We start from the raw sequence: 27667 nt of genomic DNA, 5'->3' as shown, positions 1-27667 counted from the left end.
GCCTTGTAGTCAGCTTGTCTTTCCATGTGATTTAGCAGGATTTCCTCTGGATGTGTCTTATTGGTTTAAGAAGGAATTTTATGGACCGGACAATTTAAAAGCAAATCAGTGCGGGGGTCCATTTGAACTGTCCCTGTAGGTAATGAAAACAGAGAAATGGTTACAAGGAAGAACACACAATAAACTAAGAAAAACATCATATGAAATGCAAACGTAAATCTGGAAATGATTCTATGTTCATGTTTTTTTTATTTCTGCAGCATTATTGTTTTGCTTTTTGAAATGCTGTTAACAGGTAACACAAGCGTGACCAGAGACCGTCCATCAGCTATAGCAGAGCAACCTTGCAATATGTTTGTGTGCTGTTTGACTGTGTTACATTTTACTTTATTATGTATTTCATTGTTGTCCAGTCTCCAGGGGTGTATCAACAGATTTTTTTTTTTTTTCCAGCTTTTCCCTTTTCTTTTCCTCTTCCTTTTGCCTTCAGAAAGACCACCCATCGGGTTCGGAGGGGGCAGACGTCTCTGTGGAATAATAATGGGGTCGTCCTGGGAAAATTGCCCATGGAAAGGCCTGTCTTAAAAAAAAAAGAAAAGAAAAATTTGGTCTTGTTTCCGATCCTTCTCGGAAACATTCATCAGGGCAGTCCTGCTGTTCGGTGGGGAGCAGCCCCATTGCAGCCCCAATCCACTCACTGGCTGGGTCACTCTGCCACTGCCAAGAGTTTGTGAGTTGAGGTCGGCAGGCTGGGGCACTTGGTTTAGAAAGCTGCTTTTTTGCCTTACCCAGAATAGTTTTTTTTTTACTACAGATTCTCAGTAATGATAGGCTGAGAATTGTTGGCGCCTCAATATTTGATGTTGTGCAGTTGCTTTTACACGTTGTAGTTAACAGGAGTCCTGATCAATGGGAGTGATTTTATCATTTCGTGTGGTAATTTTCTGTACGGAAAATGTTAGATTTATCATTATTTTTGGGCTGGTACTGGCGTCTGTGTCTCCAGAAAAGCCCAACAAATGAATCACCATGGTTTCACACAGGGAAAGCCTCAACACTGATGTCATTTCCTGACGTGTCACTACTCTTTGACAACACCACATGACACAGTATTCTGATGAAACCCTGTGAAAGCGACCAACATTACTCTCCTTTTTTTTTTTTTATGGAAAGTAAACGTGTAATCGTTCTTATCTTGTGTTTTAAATCAGTGAATAAGTTAAATAGAGCAACAAAATTACTGAAAGCATCAAATTTAAGGCTCATAGAAGCACTGCTGGTTGCTAAGTTTGGTTCTTCATCGAATCCTAATGTTTATATCAGACTACTTACTTTCAAAGAAATCATATAGCAGAAGAGATTGGCTAAAAGTGGTCTTTATGTTCTTTATTATTTATAAACTTTAATTTGGAAAGAATTAATAACAAGTCCTTCTTTCCGAGATAACATGATCACCCTAATGAGTTGACCTGAACTCTTGATTGATTTTTGAGGAGCTGGACTTTCAAATGTAAATGCTTGGCATTTTCCCATGCACAAACGCTGCCAACAACCTGAGAGTGAAACAATTAAACTGCTCTGGTCATTCTCCGAAACTGGAGGAACTGTGTTTATCAAAGTTATATTTTTCCCCCTTGTTTGCTCAACAGAAATTTTGGTTCCAGTTTAACTTCCAGGCAACATCTTTCCCAAAACATTTTGTGTTAGGTAACATTGTTGTTTTTTTTTTTGTTTTTTTTTACCTTTTTCTTTGTAATACATTAAAACCACTCACTAAGAAGTTTGTCAATGTTTGGTTAAAGATGCTCCCTCATTCCCTCCACATTGTTTTTCTGGTTTCATTTTTGAAAAATGTGTTTTATTTTGAATCCTGCAGAGTTGTGTCAGTCATTAGCAAATTTCCTTAGATAGAAAAGTGGATTATTAAGGTTTTCCTTTTCTTGTGATCTCCCCACACCACCTTTTTTCTGCTCTGCCCTGAGTAATCACTAACTGCCTTCCCTTTGCCCTGTTAGGTCCTGCAGCCTTGCTGCCCAGCTCCACTTGTACAAACCAGAGACATTAGTGATAGAGCCAGAAATTAGATATTAGAGCTGCATTGTATATATTAAGATTAAAACACATCATTATATGATTATCTGATTGATTCTATGAAGTATTGTGTTAAAGTAATCCAAAATCTCTTTCAGTTAAACTCATTGAAAAAATAAAACCACACCCCCAAAACTGTTAAACTGTTATTTGTAATTTCACATTCATAGTTGCTAAAATAGGCTTACTAGACAATTATTAATATCCAGTGAATATATTGGTATAATAAAGAGCTTTTCAGAGAATACGTTACTTTTTTCTCTTCACACATTGATGCAACATATTAAGTGAAAAAGGGAAACTATCAAAACTTTGAGAGGAAGTCATACAAACTGACTCCAGCCTGTATTAAATGATGTGTTGAAATGGTTGGTTTCTCTATTCAGTTTATCAAAATAAAGTTTAATTTATGTAATGTTTAATTTTTCTGGTTCATCATCTTTATTTTGATTGTTTCACATTATGAAGTGTGGTTTTTGTAGCCAAGTATGATGTATAATAGGAAGATATAAAGTCAAGCTAAAAAAAAAAAAAAGTCCAGTCATGGCAGTGAGATGAGGTGCAGCAGTGGATGGCAGAAAAAGGTTTACTTCAGTTGATGTGAGGAAAGAGACGTCATCTGTGAATGTGCCTCAAATTTCAACACAAAGCTATAGTACCTGATTGTGTTTACATTGTCACTGATTTATTAAGGTCAGCTCTATTACTATATTACTTGGCCAGTAATGAATAAACAATATTCAATGTCTAGTTTGTTTCTTTAAGCCACTGAATATACAGGCGAGGGGGGGGGGGGTGTGGACATATGTCTTGTCAATAGGCCGTGGTAATAACGGACCTGTGACCTCACGCTCTGAGAAGCCAGAAGCGAAAGCTTAACTTTAACAAAGTGCTGCACAGGGTGGCTAACAAACCGACTTAAGAGTACTGCAGCAATTAATTTATATGTCACATTAAAACAATCTTCTTGATTTCCATCGTTTGTTTTGTTCTTTTAAATAAGCGTTTCTTACGAACTTATCCCAAACGTCCTAATTCAGTTGACCCTCTGTCAGTGGGTATTACTTTTGCTGTAACTGGTATGAATAAACCTCGCTGATATTTGGCTGACACAGGCAGCCACAGCTATGAACAACACATATGAACCACAAGACGGTCACGTATTTCTCTTTTTTGTTTTTATTGCAAACAAATATAATACAAAAGATAAGCTTTTAAGACAATGCCATGTTTACCTAGGGAAACTGCATTAAGAAGATGACAAAATGAGAACTAATGATACAGAATATAAAATGAGGAACACAACTTTTTCCAAAGAGCATCCTCTTGATTCCAGCAAATTCTTTACAAACAGCTGCTTTCAAATCCATTAAGTCACTTGTTAGAAAAAAAAAAAGAGAAAACGTCCAGTTTTTCTTTTTTTTTAAGAGAAAGACTCATCATGTAATTATAAGTATTCTGTACATAACTAGATCATGAATGAAAGAAACATTTACAAATGATAAATAAACAAATTTGTGCCACATATGACAGCAACCTATTTCACCTCAGTTAGCTGCTGCTCAATTAAAAAGATAATTGCAAATAGTTATTTTCAAATAAAATTAATGCTAAAGAATAAATTAAGAATAAAAAGGTTAGGAAAAAGGATGGAATGATAGAAGCACACCAGACTCAGACCTGATGGCCGCTGAGAAGAATCAGGTCAAAGGTCACTTCCTGTATCACGTCAAGCGGGAAGTCAGAACTATGCTGTGGTTTTCACACTGCAATGCCAGTGGACGAAGCCTCACTACTGTGGCTCCAGAGGCACCAACGGTATCAAGGCAGATAAAAGCAAGCATTGCTGTTGCGTCTAGCAACACAGTAAGGCCCCTAGAGGAGTTATATGGCACCTGCTATAGCGTTTCCAACACAATTTGAGCTAAAGCAAACCAGAAGTAGAATGTTTGACTAATTCACTGATGACACGGTCATATCATGGCCAAAAATTCTAATCTATTTAAACCTGCATTGCTCAATACTTGCATCTCATGGGAATTACAATAATATATGTACAGTACAAAAATTCAAAGCAGAATGTAGGCTATTATGAGACGGCAGTGTCAGTAAACAGATGTTTCTTACTTCCTGTATAAAAATACATTAGTGAGAAGTAAGGCCACTATGGGTGTTTTTTTTTTGTTTTTTTTTTTTAACCTGGCATTCCTGCTCTTTTAGATGAGTTCAACCTTCAAATCATGACGACGAGGATGCTGATGACACTGATTATGATGATAATGACAAGAGCAGAACACATACACAGTACATACTAATATATTTATAACCAGAATGTCCTCACAGAGGATTTAACTTTTCTTTTTAAACTTTATATCTAAAAAAATATAATCACAATTCCAACCAATACAAAAGGCACTGTTGTGAGCCAATCCAAAGATATATTTTCAGAACTATAAAAAGAAGTCCTTGTCATGTTTTTCTGTTGGCAATGAAAGGTGTGTGGCATGGTGGTGAAAAGGCCACCGGGCAGAAAGAAGTCTGGGGTGGGGGTGGGGGGTTCCAGTCAGTGCTAAGACTGCCTCCTCAAGGCCTGGAGAGTTGTGTGTAAATGGGCTGCTGCTCCCATTGCTGCGGGCTGTGGGTCTGCGGCACAGAGGGCACCCCGGTGGTGTCAGCAATCGGGGTGTACATCGGCCTCTGGCTGGGGCTCATGTAGCTGAAGGTGGAGTACAGGCTGGAGCCCTGGCTGTAGTAGGAGTTGGCACCACTTTGGTGGTCTGAATAGTCATACTGTGCTCTCGTGATGGACGGGTAAGAGGAGGTGCTGTAGTGCTGTAGGTTGAAGGACCCATAGGTGACGTGCTGTGGGGAGCCCTGCTGCTCGCTGTAGTGGCTGGGGCTCAGCTGCTCTGTCTTAATCTGGGTGGTTCTCTGTTGACCCTGCTGGCCTTGCTCTCCTCCTCCACCCAGGGTGGTCAGAGAGTGCTGTTGCTGTTGCTGCTGCTGCTGCTGCTGCTGCTGCTGCTGCTTGGACATCCAGGCGTGGGCTCCAACACTGGCTGCCTGGCCGACTGAAGAGCTGTTCATGCCGTAGCTGTTGGTGTAGCCGGCCTGGGCCGCGCCGGTCACCCCAGCATGGCTGTGAGGCGGCAGGTACTGATCGAACTCATCAACATCGAAGCTTCCCATGTTGGAGATGACATCGCTGCTCAGCTCACCAATGTCCACAGCTCCAAAGTCGATGTTGAGCTGGCGACTGGTGCCCTCCTGTATGGGGCGCCCCTCACGCTTCAGGTCAACTTTGCTGGAGGGGAGGTCTGTCTTGGGGGTGGTTGGAGGTGTTGGAGGGCCCTGTGATTGACCTGGTTAGAGGAAGGCAAAGTTAGACTCGGTTAACATCAAATTTTCAAAATGATAACGGCTTTTCTGTGAAAATATGACTTGCATGTGATATACTGGTATAAATGTAAATACTTTCGGGGGAATTTGTTGGCACTATACTGACAGGTGTATTTACATGATGGCTTGTAAAACTCACTAATCATTAACCATTCATCATTAACAGTTGTCTGTTGGAGGCCCTCAAGGCTTCTAAAGATTTGATTTCTACAACTGTGCCAAAATGTCACTTTTGTCAAGAAAGTAAAATAAAATGAAACTAGTTGATTTTTCTTTCTCTCTTTCCTTTTTTCTTCTTCTCAATTATCTCACCTGAATGTTCTCCAGGAGAATGCACCTCGCCCAAGCTCGACGCCGGAGAGTCCGCCTGCTGCAGCGCCTTGAAGATCGCATTTGGAGAGATGTGAGTTTGTTCGCCGTCCTCGGGTTCGCTTTGACCGTTCTTCACAGATTTTCTCCGCCTTGGCTGATATTTGTAGTCGGGATGATCCTTCTTGTGTTGCACCCTCAAACGCTCAGCCTCTTCCACGAACGGGCGCTTCTCTACCTCATTGAGCAATCTGAAAATGTGACAGAGATATGTACATTCATATCAAAAATACGTTTGATCAATTTGTGCACAGACACGTTTACTGAATCGGTGCAGCTGTTAACTGATATCGATAATCCTCGAGAAAGGTTTTTAAAAAAATGTCTTATCCTAAATCTATTAAAAAAATAAAAAAAAAAATTGTATGTGCACAGTACGTCTAAAAAGTCTGCAACAGAGAAACAAAATTGGGCTACCAGAAAAGCACGAGCTACATATAGTGTAAAGCGCTACAGCAACAGCAGGCAAGCAGTGCATTTAATAAAATAGCAGTGCGCCGCGCGGAAAAGCGCATTGCAAAAGTGATTGAAAATGCAACGCAAACCTACCTCCAAAGTTTACCCAGAGTTTTGCTGAGTTCCGCGTTGTGCAGATGCGGGTATTGATCGGCCAGCTTCCTCCGTGCTGCTTGAGCCCACACCATGAATGCGTTCATGGGTCTTTTGACATGAGGTTTGCTTTTACTTGAGCCGTTGACGCGCACCGGCATTGGCACCAGGGTCCAGTCGTAGCCCTTCAACACCTGGGACACTGCATCTCTGATACACACGGGGAACTTCTCTTCCTCGCCCTCCTTCTTGTAGTCTGGACCCATGAGGAGGTGGTTGTCGGACGGCCGGGTGTTTTCAGTGTCTGAACCGGACCCGGACGGGCACGGCGAGCCCGCGGAGTCCTCAGACATGCTGGGACTGGGAGCGTCAGAGTGACACTTCTCCTGTTCTTCTGTCATCTTCAGGTAAGGGTCGAGGAGATTCATGCGAAAAAATTAAAGAACAGCTTCTCGCAGTAAAAAAAAAAAAAAAAAAAAAATAGAAAATCCCTCTTTCTAAATCCAAGTGATGTGCCCAGAGAGTGACAGCCTTTGAGGGCGCACAGTTTGATTGGCAAACCTGAATCCTTAAAAGTTAAAAAAAAAAAAAAAAAAAAAAAAAAATGGCAAAAAGAAAAAAAGATGGTCCTTCAACTTTACGCAGTTCTGCAGACAAAAAGGCAAGTCACTAGTGATCGCTTTCAAATGCTCAACTTCGGGACTGGGACTGTGAGAAATGTGACTGAGAGGTCTGCTGTTGGAGGATTGCTGAAGAGACTAGAGGAACAGGAGGCGCTGCCTGGATTTATCTTTCAGTGCAAGGAAATGATTGGGGGAAACTTTCAGGAGGCGGGGAGACGTAATTTGACTCCGCGCTAAAGAACTCTTGCAGTCAACAACAGTGAAAACGCAACTCAAGTGTGGAGAAATGTGTTATTTCCCCCTTATAGGTTTTGATTAAGGTGCGACTTTATCTTTACAAAGTTAAAACGTACTGAATACACAAAATAATTTGAGAATGTGAACCATTTTCACGTGATATTTAAATCACACAAAGTAAACGTATCATTGCCTTTCTTTATCACAAACGCAAAATCCTCTCCATCATTTCGATATATGCAATTTTCATTCAAGTAGTTAGCATTTGAAGTGTTAATTACTGGTTTATGCCTGGTTATATAATTTACATGTAGCATGCATATATATGTATATATATATTAGTTGTACAGGATCTACGTTTTTTTTTGTATTTTATATTGTAATATATTGACTTTTTACATGCAATATATAAATACCACATTTGTAATCCCTTGCTTTATGAGGTACATGTATCCTTGTGTGTACTTTACCTTTTCTGAGGGCATAGTGTATGAGATATATGCACTGTGGCTTCAGTAAAAGGTCAAACTTTAGAAGTATTGTTGATCATTCTGATTTTGGTTGAATAATTTGCACTGATGTCTGTTTGTATCTGAATAAGTGCGAGCAATCATTGTCTAAACTGTTTGTTGCACCGAGACAGCTCTGTCCATGAGACTTTGCAAGGCTGGTACGGAGCAGCCTTCAGCCGTCTCCGCTCTGAACAGTGACCACATGCACCAATAGGGGGAGACAGCAGTCCAGAAACTTGAGAGGAGTCTGCGTGATTGTGCTGCAATGATTAAAACAAAGCAAGAGGGTATTACAAAACATAGACGATTTAATTTAATCTCCGGCTCTAAATTTGTATTTTAGATCCCTTAATTTAGATCAAATTCATCAATTTCATTTATATAAAGCTAATTCATAACAATAAGTGATCTGATGGCACTTTGAGGTCACGACCTTACAATATTATAGGAGAGAAAGCCACAAATTCCCCTTAGAGCAGACAGTAGGGAGGGAAAGATCCGTTTTAACAGGAAGAAACAACAAGAGTTTGAGGTGGGCGGCTGTCTGCCTCGACCGGGTGTGTGCTGAGAGGAGCTGATACAGAAATGATGAGCATATAGAGAAACAACAAAGAACAAACACTGGGCAGGTTGACGGAGCCAGTGACCGTAGATCGGAAATGTGTAGCTGTGGTGCCAGAGATGACTGCAGACAATTTATTGAACAATGGACATGACGTCATCTCCAATATCATTTTGTATGTCTTTCCATGAACAGGATATTTTTTGAGCAGCAAAGGTCATTCGTTCATGTAACAGGTGATTTTTACAGTTGCATGCAGGTTATGTCGCGTTTCAAGACATTGAGTAATAATAATAATAATAACACTGATGTTATATCTTCAACAAAATTACAAATGCAGCATATAAATGATTACAAAATTAATCATTACATTTTCTCACTAACAAACCGTTTTAAAACGAATCCCAGAAGAACGTGTTGCAATAGTAAAATCTACTTTGCTGGATTTGTTCCAACGCTTGTTTTCAGTGGACAAAGAACACTTTGTTGAAAGTTCAGTCTCTATAATCCATGTATTCAATTTTAGAAACCAAATCCTACTGTAAGTTATGCATTCACATACAGCCGTGAAGAAGATTGAAAGTTTACTATTTTCATCTCAGCTCAATGATTTAATTAATTAAGAAATTAATTAGTAAAAGTTTGCAAATTCATTAACTGACATGTGGAAATTTGTATTGAAAATATATATTAACTGGCACAGACATAAGAATGTTGCTTAAACAAATAAATAATGAATAATGAATGAAGTACATAATACAAAATAATTTCCCATAGTATGTCAAAGACAGACAAATAAGTAGGTGCTGATACAGGGAACTAAATCTCTAATGGTGAGCTTCAAAATAAAGGAAAGCTTTTATATATGACATATTGTACATATGCACAGAAATGTAGTTTTCGCATTTTTGAAAAATAATGTCAACATATTTTGTTTACAAATTAGCTGTTTGTTCAGTAATTGTCTTTGCCAGTCAGCAATGTCTTTCATTGCTTAAAAGAAAACATTTACCATGAAGATCATCTTTCCCTGTAAATATGCTGGTTTGAGTTTTTTTTTGTCTTGATCTTAAGATTTTCATCGAGAACAGCCTAACTTGCCTGTCAGGTGTGCTGCTCGTCGTATCGGTTGACTGGAGGCCGTGGCAGACTGCCTGCTCAGCTCCCTTTAATGCTGTTCTTCCAAAGTTCATGTCGGAGAGAAGCAAAGGGGATAAGAAACCTTAAGAGGTGTGAGTTGTTTTGGTTTCATCACCACTTGATAGGTATAATTACGCTGATTTTATAACTTGATAACTTCAAAGTAACTTGATTCTCTGTACTTGGGCTGAAAACCTTGAGCTGTTCCCTCAGTGAAGTAACTTGTGAGACACCTCTTGGAGCTGCAGCTCATATCTAACACAGTTACTGACTGTGGATACTCTTACACTTTGCAGCTTGCATTAAATGTCTCTTTTAGTAAAATATCTTATGAATATTTGATGCAATTTTCAGTTTTTAAATGGACATGGTGTGTTGTGGGAGGGGTGTTAAAGAGCTGCTGCCGTTTGAGAGTTTTCAGCTTGTGAGGCGACCGGTCGCGACATGCAGAGGAGCGAACCCTGTGATGGCTAACACAGAGGCATCAGAGGTGTGGTTGGGCATGTTCGCGCCCTCGCGGTGCTGACTGCACATGGTTTGAGGAACCCTGCAGACTGACTTACAGTCAACTCGGGAGAGGGGAGGGGGAGGGCACCGATCCCCGGGGGCCAAGCTCACAGCTTACATGGAACACCCGCCTGCAGGCTGAGCAGGTCTTGGGAAACTTCTCAGCTTGACTTCGAGCCATGGCGTCAAAATTTTGAGGCAAACACTGGGGGTAAACTGCCAAATCATGTCCTCCACCTCTCTGAGCACTCTCAGATTCCACTGCTGGTGTTTGAGCAGACCGCCCCTCTTTTTTTTTTTTTTTTTTTTTTTTTTTTTACTTTCAGTGTCATTTGTGTGTGTGTGTGTGTGTGTGAGAGTCTGTGTTGTTGTCCTTGAAGTATGTTTGGAACACCAAAAAGAGAGTATCAACTCATAAATACAGCATGTGTTTCTATAACTGATGTTGTCTTGCCATATTTTTGGTCTGTTTGAAAGTGTCTGTTTTCTTGTGAAAATAAATTTAAAGATTTTTATTTAGTTAAAACGCCAATATCATAAAAGGCAATAAGTCCTTCTTTACAGTTTGTGTAGAGACCCTTTAAAGTGCTGAGATAGATCAGGTATTTGCAATAATTTCACGTCTATTAACACCACCAGTGTGTTAAAATGATCTTCTCAGGGATACATGAAGAATTAGAAGATTTCTGTCAGTGCCAAATAATGTGGCAGAAGTAGAGGAGGTTGAAGTGGCCTCAACCACCCACAACTGACATAACACCTGTTTGAGACTTTCCCCAACTAGTAACAAGTGCCCCAGACAAGGCAGAAGACTGCAAGAGGTAGAACTGAGAAAATCCTGCCGGCGAGCCATCTGATCTTTCCTTCCAGATGTTTCCACTCCTAATTTCTCCATCACCATTTTTGTTGATTCTTGACAATTTATGTCTGAAACGTTGGTTATAGTACCCGCCGTCAATGATGGCCTCATATGGGACCGATGGGCTGCCCCTGTTGTTTGCCTTACCAGATCAGAGCGCTTTGGCCACGGGCAATGCATGACTCATGGTATTTTGCAAAGGAAAAAGTTTAAATAGGACTTATCAAGACCATGTCACCCTTAGAAGGATCGGCCTAATATTCCCTGCTCTGACTCTCTCACACCTCCCTGATATCCCACGCAGAACCACAACAGCTTTTAGTGGCTTCACCAGAAAGACTGAGGTGTAAAAGCATGCAGCCATCCGGAAAATGCAGGACAACTTTTGTGTAAATAGATCAAATATATGCTTACAAATCACTGCATGTTTGGAGATTGATTGAATAGTTCTTAAAAAACACTAATGTACAATTTGCATATATTTCAATCATTAGGCCAAATTAGATAACACATTATAGCTATGGCATAAAGGAAATACATTCAAAGTGAGAAAATATATATTTTGGCCTTCACCCCTGTGTCCAGCAGTGTGGTAATTACTGCTGCACACTTTCTTGCATTTCTCCTCCTTTCTCCGGCCTCCTCAGGAGATAGTGCCGCTGTAATCTCCTCCGTATCTGCTCTTGGCTTCTAGTAAAGTGAAACACCTTGGGCACTCATTGATAGTCGTATCTGCAGGGAAGGAAATGCGCTCAGATCAAGGAATACAATGCTTGATAAACCTGCTGTAAGCCGTGTTGGATAGCTGCCCCCATTGAGTCATAGTTTTATATTATTATTATTAATTTAAAAAAAAAAAAAGACCATAAAACAGAATGTGATAAATTGAGGAAAAACCCATTACTCAAGCAGTAAAAAAATATGTATTTTATAATTTCTTCTGGTCCTCTTAAAACTTTGAGAAAGTGCTTGCACTCTTTCTGACAGCACACCTGAAAAGCACATCCAATATTGAATTCTGCTGAGTGACTTCAAGGTACCTTGCATGCCTTCAGGTGAAATGGCCTCAGAGTCAGTTTAAATGACAATGAAATGCTATGAAAGCGGAGTGTGATCTCTGTAGGTCACTGCCCTCCATTGCCAATGATAGAGCCTGACCTGTAATTATGTCTGAATGACAATTGCTCATTCTCGGAGTGCTGACAAAATGTTATGACATTACCTGAGTCTTTGCAGAGGCTAATAACGTGCTTGCACCCTCAACAGGGGTTCACTTAACTGAGAGCAGGTGACAGTCACAAAGAATGACTTAATAACATGTACCTTATGCTGCCACTCTTATTTCTAATGCTAGAAGATTACTTTTAAAAAGTGGGTAATAAAGGACAATTTAACACGTTATTCCTCTAACAATTGAAATATTATATTCATAAGCAAAAAACGCCTTCTTGCTCATTTCAGTATTGTCAGGGATTTGCTCACTTTACCTGGGCTGGTATGATGAGTCGTTAATGGTTGTAAATCTTAGCTAGTATTGGCAAACTCTTCCTTCTGCTGTGTAGCCGGAAATCTTTTGCGGACTTTCCGTATTTGTGCTACAGTTAAATATAAAGCGTAATGTTTGTGTCCCAATGCAAAATTTTGCCTGCATCACGTAGTATCACACTAACATGTGTAATACACCCGGCAGCCCACATGAGGACAGCGTGTAAAAATAACGTAAGCCGTAGCCATCTTGCTGTTTTAGAGCCAGAAGTAATCATATTTGGACGATTTGGGGAGGAGAGAGAAGTGGATTTGAATATATCTGACTGGGAACCCGAGGACACGACGCCCTGACCACTGATAGGGGAAACTTGACTGCACCACAACATCCACCTCCACATCCACTCTTTGAGGCAGAGTATCTAATTAATTATGAAATTATTTTTAGATGGACTGCCAGAAAAACAAAAAAGAAGCAGTGACTTTAGTGAATGACACCATTATGACTCGTAGAAAAAAATGTATTGACTTTATATTTCATGAGAGAAGTTGAAGGGGAGTCTATGAAGCTAGAGCCTTTTTGGAGCCAACCCCTAGTGGCTCTCTGTGGTATTGCACTTTATGGCACTTCCACATTGGCTTCACTTGTCAGATCCTGAAGCTACGTCCTCATTTATATACAGTCTATGGTATAATGGTTGGCTTTGTCTTGGCGCAAAAAGTAGATGCGTGACACAGGTCATGTGACAAAGGTCATGTGACAGAGGTCCTTCGATGGAGGACAAAAATGCTAAGTCGATGAATAGACTTTCACCCATAAGGCCACGATTTGAGTCCCTAAGAAAGCAATGTAGAAATATTTTCCTAACTCTAACTTATTGCCTTTTGGAAGAACCTACTCTATATATTTTAAGAGAAATTAGTAGCCTGAGATGCATTTTTCTAAATAACTACAAAATATTCCAGCTACTGATTGTTTAATGTATTGTTACTTAAATGTTCAAATCCCTTTCGGCATGACCTCATGTTTAGGTTGTTTTGAGTAGGATGTGGTGTAAGTTGTGCAACTCCTCTCCGTGGTGGATTCTTGCACGTTTGTGTCTGGAGCGAAGTGCTGACTCAGACTGGCTGACAGCGCTAGCAGCTCCCTGGCACCGCAGCACATGAAAGGTCCCATCCGCAGCTCGGGATGATGTCAGACCGGCACCTCGTCCTCCACACAGAGACACCTTTCATAAAGAACCTGCTAGCACATGGATCTGGTCTACGTAATGGAGCATTCAGCCCTCCTCCCCTCCCACCTGTTCCAATGATCAGGTGAAAATGAGACTCTTGTTGTCGCCTGCAGTGTCATAACCTATAAATAAACTCTGATGTGCTTCCCAACTTCCCCTTCTCATTTCTGTCACCAGCCTCTTTTTACATCCTTATTTGTTTATTTCCCTCTACAACCTTTGTAGCCCTGTTGGCACATTACTGATTATCCACAGTGACGTTATACATAGATTTAAATACTATTTAGAAAACAGCCATATTGCACCATTGTTTTGTCAGATCTCTCCCCTCTTTTCTTCTGTTTCATTATCCTCCCAACTTAACCTGGCTCTTTTGAGCAGGGCTCATTTGTTGGGAGGACTGATGAAAAGGGCCTTTCTTTCTCCACAGTCATGGAGATACTAGAAATACCAAGTTAATGAAAGAGTGATGATATTTAATCACCTTCCAGAGTATAGCACCTGCATCAGAGCCAATACCCAAACCTTTGCTGAATACTCACAAATCTACAGATGTACTTCCTTTTAGCTGCTCACCACTGACCATGGTTATACCTTTGATAGCTCTTGTTGCAGGGGAAATACGAATATCTTGTGTGGTCAAGCATATCCAGTCCTCTTAGGTGTTCAGGGATTTCAGCATTAGACCGTGGCAATGGGATTAATACGTTCAGAAAGGGCAGGGGTGAAATGAACAATGGCATACTTCAAGGGCTTTAAAACAGTGTCTTATTACAATGGGGAAAGCCAAGTCTATTCTTGTTAAAGCCCATTTCAGGGCAAAGCAAAAAGGGAAGGTCAATAAACTGCTCTTAGTGACTGTAAACTATACACAGATTTAATATGAACGGAATTTTAATTTTATCTGTAGTCTTATTTTAGGACTATAGTTCCAGAACCACAGTGGTCTGCTCATTATCATGTATGAACAGGAACATTAATTAACCTTGACTATTCAATATCTGTATGACACAAAGCCTGACCTGTTTACTGAGCATTTTAAATTCATATACATTTATGCCTATAATCGCAACTCAACTAACCACAACTGACGTAAACCACCTGTTTGAGACTTTCCACAACTATTAACAAGTGCCCCAGACAAGGCAGAAGACTGCAAGAGGTAGAACTGAGAAAATCCTGCCGGCGAGCCATCTGATCTTTCCTTCCGGATGTTTCCACTCTTAGTTTCTCCATCACCATTTTTGTTGATTCTTGACAATTTATGTCCGAAACATTAGTTATAGCAGTTAAAAGTTCAGGGCCTTTCACACCATATTTTATTCATGTCTGTAAACCCATTTTTGAAATACATTTTTGTAACTTTGAATTATTAATGTTAGACACCAAATTTGGTAGGAAAAAAGAACTTTACATGTAAGTAAATTGAATTTGAGTTTTAAAATAAATAGAAAAGAATAAAGTTAAGGTCAGTTTGTGCTTGTTTTAGGTAGCTTCATTGGCAACATGATATAATAAGGTATACTATATTTGTATGTATGTATAATAAATTACTTTAAAAAGATACCATCGATGCACAGTATAGACAATTTTAGAAATGTGCTAAAAAAGAAAAATAATTAATGCAAAGATGGAAAATTGGTTGTGTTGAGTTTGTTAGTGAGTTTGAAAGTGTGTAACTAATCCTGCTTAAAAAAAACCAACCTTAATGAGCAGTACATTTAACGGGTTTGATGAATATATTGCAGATCAAGAAATGTGGAGTAAAACCTTTTTTTATATGTAGCTATTCCTACTCCACCCAAGATCAGATTAAAATTGTTAGTCAAAATGTCAGTCTGGGAAATCTGGAGTGAGTCTTCTCAATCATTTTCCAGTTAAATTAATTCATACCTAAACCAAATTCAAATCATCCTGCCACAGTAGTGGTGTTTTTCTCTTCACTTGTTTCAATCATTCCATGTTTTCATCTCTTTATTTCCTCTTTTTTTTTTTTTTTTCTGGCTGTTTAACGATCACTTTGCAGCATGATGAGGAGCCTCAAGTGTGGCTGTATGTAGACTGGGAAAGACGTAAAGTGGAATACGTGCCAAGCATAACACAGCACCCGGAGCTACGTGTGCCTCCACTCTCCCCTTCCTCCAGCTCCCTTTGGGTGCTCCTGTGTTTAGGCTGGGTCGAACACAGTGGGGAAGCTACATCTAATTGGAGCGGCCCAGCGGTGGTGGCCCCGAACCTCCGGGAGCCGGGCTCCTGCATTCTAGTGTTACTCTTGAAGGAAATTGTTCTTCACTATTTCCTGAGATCCAATATTTGAGCAGCTTGGTTACCTTTCTTAGTGGAAGTAGGAAAGCTGTAACTGGTTTATTAGATTTGCAGCAGAGCAGGGTACTGTCCTGTCTGCTGTAGCTTGCTGAGTGCTGGCACTAGTCTGGTGAGTTCACTGCAGGTTAGCAAGGTGTTAGGAGGAATCAATGGAGGGATGTCTGGAGGTGCATCGAGGATGCTCAGGATGACTGGTTTAGTAAAAAATTAAAAAAAAAAAAAAAAAAAAAAAAAAAAAAAAAAATTAAATATTTTACAGCTTCATTGATAGATTTTCAATTTTTCTGAATGGAACATTAGCATATGTCAGGTGACCAGCTAAACAATTTTCGAGCCAATCAGGTCCAAGAATTTAATCAGACTGACTATTGTTCAATGCTTACAAGACAACCAAGCTAAATGAATGCCTGAATGAATTAATGAAAGACAAAACCATGACAATAATCTGTTGAAGTACAATGTAAAAAGTGACACAATTGTCTGAGGCGAAAGCAGATGGCGGCTGTTCCTTTGAATTTATAGGAAGTTCAGAGTTTCATTCCATCTGGGGCGACAAACAGCTTCTGACTCACCAAGCAGGGTATCAGGAAGCCATGACCCTCTTATTGCACCGCCATGCACACTCTGTAATTAAAAATCTAGAGTTACTCTGCACCTACACCTCAGCGCACTCCTGTGACCTGAAACTGTGGCTTCAGCGCACCTTAGTTTGGTTGAAGTTGCTCACTGAGGCCTAACTCTTTTTAACAATGGGTATCTATGCACAAGGACATGCAGGTGGCAGACCCCGAGAAGGGGCAAATGAAATCCGATGGACGGACCCCGGGACAGTGAGCGTGTGGGGGAGTGGAAAGTTTCGTCAGTAAAACCCAATTCAAGTCTCTTGGGGCAGCACTTAAAGTCATGCATGGAACAGGAAGAAAAAGGAATGGCTCCGCATGTTTCCCACCAGCCTAAAGATCACAAGTGCAGGGAGGGAGAGATTGCAGCAGAAGGCACGTGTAGTCCCACAAAGGGCTAGAATTTACAGTTGAGAGTGTAGGCTAATGGCTAGGAAAAACAACAACGTGGAAAAATGAAAGGGAATATGAGCTGCAAGGGGTCGAAGAGCGGAATTACTATGGTATGTTACTTAAGATGAAGCAAGACAATATAAGTGTCATATCAGAATTATGTTTATGAGTGTTACCATCTGGCATTGAGGTGACATTTGATGCTAAATGACTGTTTCAGAGTTGTTGTTTTTTAGGTAAACAGCTGTAGGGTTTGCATCAAGCTAGGATTTATATAAGATATTCTAAATGTTGCATTAATTTTGTACGGCACACCTCTGAGCACTTTCATACCGCCATAGACGAGAGCCAAAACTGAGCATTGAGAGGGAAATCCCTTCTTTAGGTGTGACTAGGGAGACTCTTTGTCCTCGGCGGTGACGGGACATACTGAGCACAGGCACCTCCTCAACAGGCGCCAGCTGATTTTTATCTCTTTTGAAAACTGTCTCCACTTCCCCAAACCTCCCCGCTCTCCAGGGTTCTGCATCAATTTCTTATTGACATGGTTGATAGCAGGTAACTCTATATCGTCTCAGTCCAAATCTGCCATCTACTATCTCGATTATGAAGAAGTTAATACCTCTACTGTAAGACTGCCGCATTGTTTTTCTGCAAGCTTTTAAAAAAATTCTGCATATTTGACTTTATTTTAGGTGACACCTCACGCTGCCAGCTAAACTTCTTTGGATAGAATTGACAGCCTCGTGGACTAATAGTTAGATACATATAGGAAAGAGAATTCAATTTAGAATTTCCCCTGTATAGCCTCAGATCTAGGCTGATCTATCTATTCTGTTTTAGTTTGTGTAGTTCGTAATTGAGGTTGTTTGTAACATTCATCAATTGACTAATGAGTCCAGTGTTCAAACACTGAGGAATATTAAAGGCAATGCCCCCGGGTTTCTGGAAGACTCATACATTTTTAAATACAGTGATTAAATGCAGAAACTGTCTTCGTTATGGAAACCATTTTATTTTCTTACTATGGAGTTCTTATAAATATTTATCAGCTGAAACTTAATGTGATCCTTTTACTGTATTTGCCTGGCATCTGGGAGTGTGCTCAGTGAAATCTGGATTCCATCAAATCCTGTTTTGTGCATTACATTGCATTATAAACTCCAATCTGCTTCACCACTCCATTTTATTCAGCAATAACAGGCTCATATCCTTTCACTTTTTTTCTTTTTGAAGACTCTGTGGTGTTGATTGGCTGGTGATAGGCTGCTTGATTGGAGGCTGGTAGGTCAGTTATCGCCCTGCAACCTCAGTGTGGCTGTGACAGAAATGTTGGATCTCAGTGCTTTTCTCCAAACACTGGGGTTTGGCTGCACGCTGGTGTGGGCGATGCCTGCTTTCACACGCTGCAAGAAACTGCAGTAGCAGAACAAATAACATAATAATGTTCTCCATGTTCTCCATTTGTAGCCATCCCACATGGCAGACAGTCTACTGCTCAGTAACTATCATCTCGAGATTGATGGTGTGGGTTGGCATAATTATACTGTAAATTGATTAAATGGATACTTTAAAAGAAATTGCAGAAAGACTATGGCAGGATGGAGTTAACACTTCCAATTTTACTCTGAACAGTAGAAGAATTAATTAAAGTGTTTAGTGTCCCTTTTCAGTGACCTTATTGTGAACTTTTCCTCATTAATTTTCATTGTTGAGAGGATAGAAAAGTGCAAGCCCATAGATTGTCTGTGAAATCATGAAACTCTATATTGTTCAGTTCACTTTCATGGAAGGGACTGGATCCACAGAAGCCTGTAATTAAGAGAAATAAAGCTACAGACCAACATGTCAGTCCCTGTCTGTACCAAATTTCTGAGCCAAGAATGGGGAAAACAAAGTAGTGCAATGAGGAGACACACAAAAGAAAGCAGACAGCAGATGAAGTTTATTTAACTGATCTGACCATAAAATCCAGACATTGATTGGTGAGGCAGCCTGAAGCAGTCACATGAGCCAAAAGAAGCATCATCATTTTCTGGACTCTTCATTTCACCTCCCTGTTGCGCTGGACTCAAAACGCTGGCTCCATTCCATCTGGTTTTTTTTTCATTCAGCCGGCATCACAATACAAGTGATGTAGTGTCCCTCCCAAATCAAAGTCATAAAAAACTCCAATTCTCTGCACCACCTCTTTCCTGTTCTCCCTCCACCCCACCACCCCGAAGCTGTCGGCCTCGGCTGCTGTTTCCTGAAGCGAAAATCCAGCCTACCAAACCTCAGAGGCAGACAACTGGAGGCCGGACAGCCCTCGCTGTCAAAAGGTTTCTATAGCACTCAGCAACTGATCAACATTTTACAGTTGTCTCACCAATTATTGCTTATCCTAAGCAAAATACGAAGGATTGCGTATGAAAGAGTACAAAACTCTGAAACCAGCAACAGATGTGTGAGCATAGGCTGTCTGGCTGAAACGGGTCAGCGAACTTGCCACTGCACTTGTAGAGTGAGGACTGAGGATAACTTTATATAAGCAGGCTTACGGCCAAGAAAACATGCATGTTAAGTTGGAAAAAAATGTATCAATAAGCTGATTAACAATGTGGCTGCAGGAGTTGCATGCCAACGACCAGCTTGGGTGATTAAACTGCATTTTTACTTCTCTTGTGGGACTGAGGAGTCACAGCCATGTTGCCACACAAATGGAAATTACATTTTTAATATCTGCACATGGCAATTATAGTGCATAAGGCTACAAACATTTGTTTTACCAAATAAGCTAAGGTTAATGCATAGTTAATGCCAAACATGTATTACTTATTTTTTGTAGCTCGTTGGTTTTAACAGTTATTGTAACATTGGATCAGAAACAGGGATGATCATACATTGTTTGCTTATGTTATTTTTGAAGCAAAAACTAAAGGTGACCACACCTTGTTGTTTGTTGCTCACAAGTGGAAACCCACCACCATGTCATCCATTGGTGTGTGAACTGCCATTTTGAGGCCTTGAGTCTTGCATGTAGTGACCATATTTGGATGAGCAGGTGATGTGCGAGGGATGGATCTGACTGACAACCAGAGGACACTATGCTTCTACTTATACTGGAAACCTGACTGTATATTAAACCAGGGACCCTCCACAAACATACCTCTCTTTGAGGCCTAATATCTAATTAATAGTGGAAGTATTTTCTGATAGGCCACCAGAAGGAGTAACTTCAGTGAATTATAACTAATGGAAAAAAATGATTGACTTTGTATCTGATGAGAGATGTTGAATGGAAGTACACGGAGCCAGAGGTTTTTCGCAGCCAGCCCCTAGTGGCTCTTTGTGGTATTGAACTGTAAGGCACTTCCATATTGGCTTCACTTTTAGACCCGGAGACAACGTTCAGTTTTAAGTCTATGATAGTTAATACTGTTGCTAATAATCCACAATTATTGAGGAAATAGTGAGTTGGCATAAATATGACAAACAAGTTACAGCAGAAAATCAGGGTCAATCATGGTGCATATTAGCGCTGATACTTTGGTGAATACGGTGTTTCATATCTCTAAATGTAATACAAATGTTGTCATTTCTGGGGGTAGACTAGCAGCGAAAGATCATAATATCCTGATAAACACAATGTCAAGCGTTAAAACATTCGGTATATTGCCGGTGTTTGTTCACTCTGATCACAAGTTCTTTTGCAGAAGACATGAAAAAGAAATGCTCAAAGACTTGATTGGGCTCAATTACCCTCTTCTCTAGCCAATCAGGTTTACTTAAAGCCAACAGAGAACAGGCCCCAGTAGTTTCTTCTTCGAACCCTCCTCAGTAGGCATTTCGATTCAATTTGTCAGCCGCTCTCATTAAACATGCAGAATAGAGAGGCCCTCCACTCTACAATTCAATGGCACAGCTACCAGGTCAGAGTTCATGTGAGGACGGCGTTCAGTATTCCTCGCTTGTTTGCAGAAGATATGGTGCAGACAAGAAAACATATGGAGTATTCATAGGTTTAACTTCATCAGCCTTGGATTTAGGTTTACACCTAGACTGTGTCCTTAGGTTAAGTTTGACATTTAAGCACAAGTATCCTTGAGATCATTTTAGAGCTTTAGAGTCTTTAGAGCTCCGTTTTATTTATTTCAATGTCTTCCTCCACTTGTAATCTTTCCACAACTGCTAATGAGAGTTACATTTTATTATTGTCACAAATTCCAAGTGTTGACTTCAACTTGCATGCTTGAATCCTTAAAAACACAAAGAAGAGCAGTATATGGATTTGGTCATAGAAGCCTCTTGTGAAGTAAACGTGTCCTTTAAAAAGCAGTGAAAGGGATCTTTATTACATCTTTATGCATTAGAGGACTTTATTTTATGAGTATTTTTATGCTTCCTTGGGGTGACTATAACCTTTAGCTTTATTTTCAGGTTAGTTTTTATTTGTATTTGCGCAGCTTTTACCACCAACTATCCATTCTCATCCGTCAAACATTACTTACCATTACATTTGTTGGTCCTTTCTCTAGGATTTAATTATTTAGCTGTAATTTGCAGAATCAGTGTTGAGTGGCAGGCAAAGAGATGTTCCTGCTTTTACACCACTTTCTCAGCTAATTTTCAGCCTCGCAGGCGCTCTCAGAGAAGTTTGAGCGGTAATGCATGTGCTTGGCAGCCCTGTCATTTCTCTGTTCGAGTCCAGATGTTGCTTGGCTGATGCACAGCACACTTGTCAAATGAAACCTTGTGATGTATCAGTGGCAATTATTCTCTTTGTGCTCAAGTGTACCTACGCACATGTGGATGTAAGCAGACACACACACACACACTCAGGAAGAGATCTGCCAACAAATCTGCATTTGCCAGGAAGTAATTGTTTCCATTCAGCTATAAGATGCATAACTCAACGGCTCTTTATTTGCTAAACTGTTTGCAAATCTATGCAAATACAACATAAATGCATAAGTTCCACTGTATAAGACTTGTGGGCAGAGGCATGAATAGTAAGTCAAATATACAGCTACTTACTTGCTATTGAACATTATACATTGTTATAATACCCTATTGAACACCCACAATGACCAGATTTAGCACCCGGTTCTTGGTTAAATGATTTACGTTCAAATAGTATTATGTTCATGTCATCATGGTTGCTTAAGGAGTTTGATCTTGTCAATAGTTTTTCCTTTTCTGTCTTTTCAATATGAAGGAAAGACATTAGCAGCTGCCAAGATTTTCATCTTACTTTTTGTTGGCCAGCCTTTGGAAAAGAGTTGGATGAGCTAGATTGAGTGACGAAGGAAAAGGGTGGAAACACTGGGCAGAAGGGGTGGTGTGATGATTAGGAGGGGCTGCTCGGTCTGACATCCAACTCCTCAGCCCGTTTTCTCAGGCTGGTAATGTTTTCTCACTGACCGCCTGGACTTTGCTTATAAAGTTGTCTAGTCACTGTTTGTTTCATTACAGTGATATTTTTCCTATACCCAGATCAGGTAACTAGGTATTAGCTACATTTGATTCTGATACATCCCTGGACAGTAAACAATCACTGCTTCTCCTGCTTACATTGGAAATCACATATGCATCTACTTGTGGTCTGATCTCTGATCTCCAGCAAATAAATCAACTATTTTGACTCCCCAAGTGAACAAATCATGTTCAGAATATGACCGTGATATGTTTATGTATGAATTGTCCATTCGTCACAACAGTGAGGACGCGTGGAGAGTAAGAACGATTCCAGTGGCAGTTTTATGGCTCCTGGTTTTATAAGACAAGGGTGGGATGGTGGAGGTGATGGGGAGTCAGTGAGCTTTAACAGGCACTTGGGGTTTGATGGCTGCTGAGGAGCTACTTGAGGAGTTGTGTCATTTTACAGCTGCCGTTGTAGAGGGGCTCGGTTCCATCCAGGACCTCAGCTGTGTTGCAGACTGGCCTCGGCTGCCCAGATAGAAATGTGAGTCACACAAATGATGCCTTCCTCCTGTTATATAGGAGAGAGTGGGAGTAGGGTGGTGGATGTAGTCTGTATGTGAAAACTTAAATAAACCCACTGTGGGTTTCAGGAAAGGGAAATACAAACACCTGTCGCCTGGGTGTCAAACACCAGCAACCAATTAGATACTTGTGGAAATACGGAAATGGAAATTTCCTTAGAAATTCCAGGAATTATCTTTTTTTTTTCCAGTTATTTTTTTTTCTTCAAAGCCTCCAATTTTGTTGTTTATTTAATCATGCTGTTTTTATGATTAAGGTGCTAAATTAATGAACTGAAATGGCAGTGTGACTCTCATTACATCAAAGGTTAAGGCTAAACAAACATTTCACACGTCATATCGGAGAAGCTCAAAGACCTGATGACGTCCCCTTGAAAACCCAATGAGACGCAACACTCTCACTTAGCACTTATGCTTCTAAGTAGTAAATCTGTTTGTTTGTTCTGAGCACACATGCCGGGCCTGAAAACAGACAGGCTCCTTCTCTGTCCTCTCTGTGAAGCTAGAAAATGTGCTGCAGCACACTCTGAATCTGTCTTTAAAATATTTAGACACTGGATGCTCCAAAGTTTTGCTCCAAAGCTCTGTGTTTGAGTGTTGGTAATGTGCATGTATTATGGCTGTCCAACAGACAAATTATCTTTAGTCTCAGTCCACAAAGTAATTGTCCCACATGCAATGGACCAGGAGCTTAGTGCCTAGTTAGGGGTCAGAGGTTAACGTAGTGCTAGAGGCAATACAAGGCACTGTCCTAAATATAGCCCCTTTATACAATTGTCATTTGACCCCAGGGACTCCGCAATAGACATTTAAGAGGTGATTTGTCTCCATTTTTTGTTAGAGGACACTGGTGGTTATTTTGTAATGTCAGCAGGAACGGTTATTTTTACTTCAGATCAAACAATTGAGTACATTTAGCGACAGCTTAATTTATACATGATCTGAAAATGATCTTGGCGAATATTCAATCAGTAAATGAATCTCTGTTATTATACTGATTATTTTGGAATAATGTCTAATTTGAAGATAGAAATAAAGAAAGAACTAGCATCTGTTGGTAATTACTCACGGTGTAGCTCAGTTCAGCAGTGGCTTTAAGAGGAACAACACGTTTTCTCACTGCCTCTCATGAAAAGCTGGCCTCCACCAGAGAAAATTATCAGTGGGCATGTCCCATGAGTTCAGCAGCTCTGCATGCAAGACCACCTGAACCGCTGTGAAATGCTGACCTGATCAGGCCTTCCTGTTTCCCTCGCTGTGAGCACGCATGGCTCAGTGCAAAGCAAGCAGAGAGATGCTACGTGTTGGGATTGCTTCAGGTCCCGCAGTCAGCCAACTGTGTTGAGACAGATTGGACTTTTGCTTAGACCTGACATTTCGGGCTGTCTGCGTCTTGCCAAGGCGAGCCTTCAGAGACGAGGAGGGAAAGGAACCGCTCAGTGAGCCTGTCTCATCTCAGCCTGCGCTCTCTCAGCCCCGCTTTCCGGCCAGGGCTATTAATTGTGTCTCTGGGTGAAGTGGTAGTGGCCCAGCAGTGCGGACGGGGCAACTATGTGTGATGTGAATAAGACCACACACCACAAGAACATGTATTCACACATATGCACAGCCACACAATTTTGTCAGGGGGGAGGGGTATTTGTGACCCACAGAACAACGAGTCTGATACATACTGGGGCCTAGCAGCAGGAACACCATAGAATTAGTCCTGGTTTGGCTAACTGAACCAGAGGCAGATATGACTCAGTTCAAAACTAATATCCTAATGTCCCTGTTGAAGCCAGTTTTCAGAAGGTTTCTAATTTCAATTCAATCCATACTTCAGAATGAGGCCATGATTTTGGGCCGATGTTATTTTGTTGGGTGCAATATAGGTCACAATGTCCTCTCCACATCAACAACTTTTGATCTTCTGAATACTCTATTTTGAGAAGACTTTAATTAAACACCAGTGTCTTATATTTAGGATAATGTGTTTACAACCAGAGGCAGAAATATATCCATAGTCTCCTCCTTCTCGCCTTCATCAGAAAACCATCCCATAACAGTGATGTCACCGCGTCTTCCTCACACCTAGCTGAAAGGTTTCAGCACTGGCTCAGGCTGACCGCAGTCTGGCCAGTTTCCTGTCTGACCATCGTGGGCAAACACAGGGAGACGGGCAGTAAACACGGGCACATCCACCTGTTAGCACAGCCAAATCACAGGGGCCCAAGAGAGAGCAGGGTAGAGAGCTCAGCTTCAGATGGAGAGAGATGTGTCGTACAGGGATGCAATTGAACTGCATTTCACAGCATGGTAGAAAAACGACATTTTGTCTTTAGTATTTTTGTCCTTTGTTCAGTTGCTTTGTGTAATAACTATACAGTTGTAATATTTACTAGCAGTGAACTCTCCAAAACAAACCTTGACTGGTCATTGCTCAGTTTTCTTCAGTACTTGGCTCCAGTTTACCATTTTTCAGTCGGTCTCCAGTTGTCAGATTCGTTAATTGGGGAGGTTCGACCACCTACGTAAATTTATCTTATGCATGTGCATGCAGCCGACCAACCATCATGTTTATGTAGCAGTAATTTGTGGACAGGTGGGATGGAGGCCTGTTGTTTTGCTTAACCTTCTCTGTGGTAATTCAGAACTCGGCTAACTAGACCTTACTTAACCCCCTGACTTTAGCCCCAATCAACACATGGATATTAGGCACCATGTAACCTCTACCTTTGTGTATCTGAGAACTGGTTTGTGGTAAAAACCTGTCAAAATATCCCACTCTCATTTCTCTTTGGTGACAGCAACAAGACCTCTACAGTAATTTCCAGAAATCTGTCGAAATTGCTTAAGTCTTAAATTATGTATAATTGGTGCCTGCGTTAGGTTACTGGAGGTAGCCCCCCAATCATGTGGTTGGAAGCAGAAAGGGCTCTAGTCACTTCCAGCTGGTTAATGATAGCCAAACGGGTGCTTACCAACATCACCCCTGTCGCCAAAGGTTTCCATGGATGAGTATTCACTCGATGTAAGGTTAATTTTCCTAAACGGCGCTGGCACTTCAGTGTGGTAGGCCACTCTCAATGACTATGAATAATTTCACTCCAGGTACAATACTGACCTGTCTGAATTGTCAATTTCTCTTGTGTGACAGCTTTCTGCATCACCTTAGTGAATTGAATCTAGCAACCTTGCTTGCAAATGAATGTGCTTTGGATGTTCTCAGTACTTCCTCCTAACTGAACCCCCACAGCCAGCAGTCAGCCTACGCTATGTCAGTATTATCTTTTTAGTACCTGACTCACCTGTAACCTGAACTCACTAAATAGCAATGATAACAGGCTTCTCTGCATGGGGTCACACTGCATTAGGGTGAAACAGACTCTCTCTTTGTGCTTTACCAATGAAGTTTAGGACCAGGGCTAATCAGGGGGGCGAAAGCGTACACCGCTCCAAATCAGCTCCAGCCAGGCCAGCTGAATTTATCTCAAACTTATTAACTTTGCTCAAGGCACAAATTGAAACCAGCTCAGGCGCTCACGCTCCAGAGGTGCTGAGTGTGAGAAGTGACAGTATGATTTACAGGGGGAACCAAGCCACAGATGCTGCAGAGTGGGGACTGGTTGGGAGGGAGGGAAAGTTGAAGTGAGGCGTTTTCATCAGACAGGAAACCCTGTAACTCTGGAGAGTGATTGCTCTGTTAGTCTCAAAGTGACAGAAGACCTGCAGTAAGAATGAACAAGTCCGCTCATGATAAGAACATCACTATCAACTTCATGTGTCAATATAAGCAACCAAACTCAGCACAAAGTAGAATAGCTTTGTGGATATGGAAAGATAACATGTATTTAATGTCCTACTTATAGCCACAAACATTTGAAAAGCTGCTTTTTTTTCATTTTGGAAAAATGCTCGGGTTTACTTGCAGGCAGTCTACTTCACTGCCCTCGTTGCAACATTGATGTCTCTTGGGGTATTGCAGCCACCTGTAGATCAACAGGATAGCAAGGAACCATTAGCAAGAAGGTGCCTGGGCGTCGTCACATACAAACAATACACTCCAAAAAAAACTCCACATGGTACTTTTAGCCATTTTTGAGTTTTATCAAAATTTAGCCAATGATTAGTTTTAAAACTGGCCTCCCAATTTTCCTCAACCTTTTCTTCTTCACTTACAAAATGGATTTCATGGGCACATTTTCCGTCCTAGATTTAGTGAGTAACTAAATTACCATGGTTGGGTTCCTTTAGCTTTGATAATGAACAAAGTGTGTTTGTTTTATAATGAAGTTACAGACTGCAGAGGGCACATTGCGTTTGAATGGCAGTCAGTACTTTTTTTTTTTTAATCCTTCCTCACACGAAATGTCTTAAAACCTCAGTGATTGTCTCCAATATGTTCTCGGTGTCTTCTTATTTTTAGCAGTGACTCTGCTGATGCCTGGGATAAGTCTGCAGATGGCCTTAATAGAAAATGCTTACAAATCCTCTCTTGTTGAAATGATCTAGTTGTAGTCAGATAATGTGTGTGTGTGTGTGTGTGTGGGGGGGGGGGGGGGGGTTCTGTGGAAGCATGCCTACATGCTCATCCCTCCCCTCTCTCTGGGCTTTGTTAGACCAGGTGTGCCTGTTCTCAGTGTAGTGCCCGGGGAGCCGTGAGAACGCAATCGCTGGCCCTTCTCTCCCTCCTCTATCTGATTTATTTCAACCTCAATGGCATTTTAGCAAACAAAAGTACCGCTCAGTATTGATCTGGATCTTTCCCATTTCCCCATTCTGCACCCTTTGTTTT

The 27667-nt window shown here is 40.8% G+C and overlaps 1 protein-coding gene and 1 long non-coding RNA gene across 2 annotated transcripts in view; one reads left to right on the top strand and one right to left on the bottom strand.

Annotated features, from left to right (window-relative positions):
• Positions 1-3252: 3252 nt before the first annotated feature.
• Positions 3253-7197, bottom strand: LOC138197982 (transcription factor Sox-9-like). The gene is made up of 3 exons (XM_069149066.1): positions 6409-7197; positions 5803-6050; positions 3253-5453 (listed from the first exon to the last, which is right to left on the bottom strand). The coding sequence occupies exons 1-3, from the start codon at positions 6834-6836 to the stop codon at positions 4675-4677; spliced, it is 1455 nt and encodes a 484-aa protein (XP_069005167.1). The 5' UTR covers positions 6837-7197; the 3' UTR covers positions 3253-4674.
• Positions 5816-27667, top strand: part of LOC138197984 (uncharacterized) — a 59269-nt gene continuing 37417 nt past the window's right edge. The window contains exons 1-2 of the long non-coding RNA XR_011178246.1: positions 5816-5893; positions 6664-6815. This is a non-coding gene — a long non-coding RNA (uncharacterized lncRNA). The remainder of the gene's footprint in view (positions 5894-6663; positions 6816-27667) is intronic.

Source organism: Embiotoca jacksoni, unplaced genomic scaffold, assembly GCF_022577435.1.
Source record: "Embiotoca jacksoni isolate LCO1_2020_lvr unplaced genomic scaffold, fEmbJac1.0.p SCAF_15, whole genome shotgun sequence".
Taxonomy (NCBI): domain Eukaryota; kingdom Metazoa; phylum Chordata; class Actinopteri; family Embiotocidae; genus Embiotoca; species Embiotoca jacksoni.
This window is presented reverse-complemented; position numbering and strand designations above follow the sequence as displayed.

Bases quoted from the DNA above. Each gene is read 5' to 3' on its own strand.
- LOC138197982 (XM_069149066.1), bottom strand. From the start codon at position 6,836: ATGAATCTCCTCGACCCTTACCTGAAGATGACAGAAGAACAGGAGAAG. The intron at 6,051-6,408 runs GTAGGTTTGCGT...TCACATTTTCAG, and splicing joins ACTCTGGGTAAACTTTGGAG to ATTGCTCAATGAGGTAGAGA. The intron at 5,454-5,802 runs GTGAGATAATTG...TCCTCTAACCAG, and splicing joins TTCTCCTGGAGAACATTCAG to GTCAATCACAGGGCCCTCCA.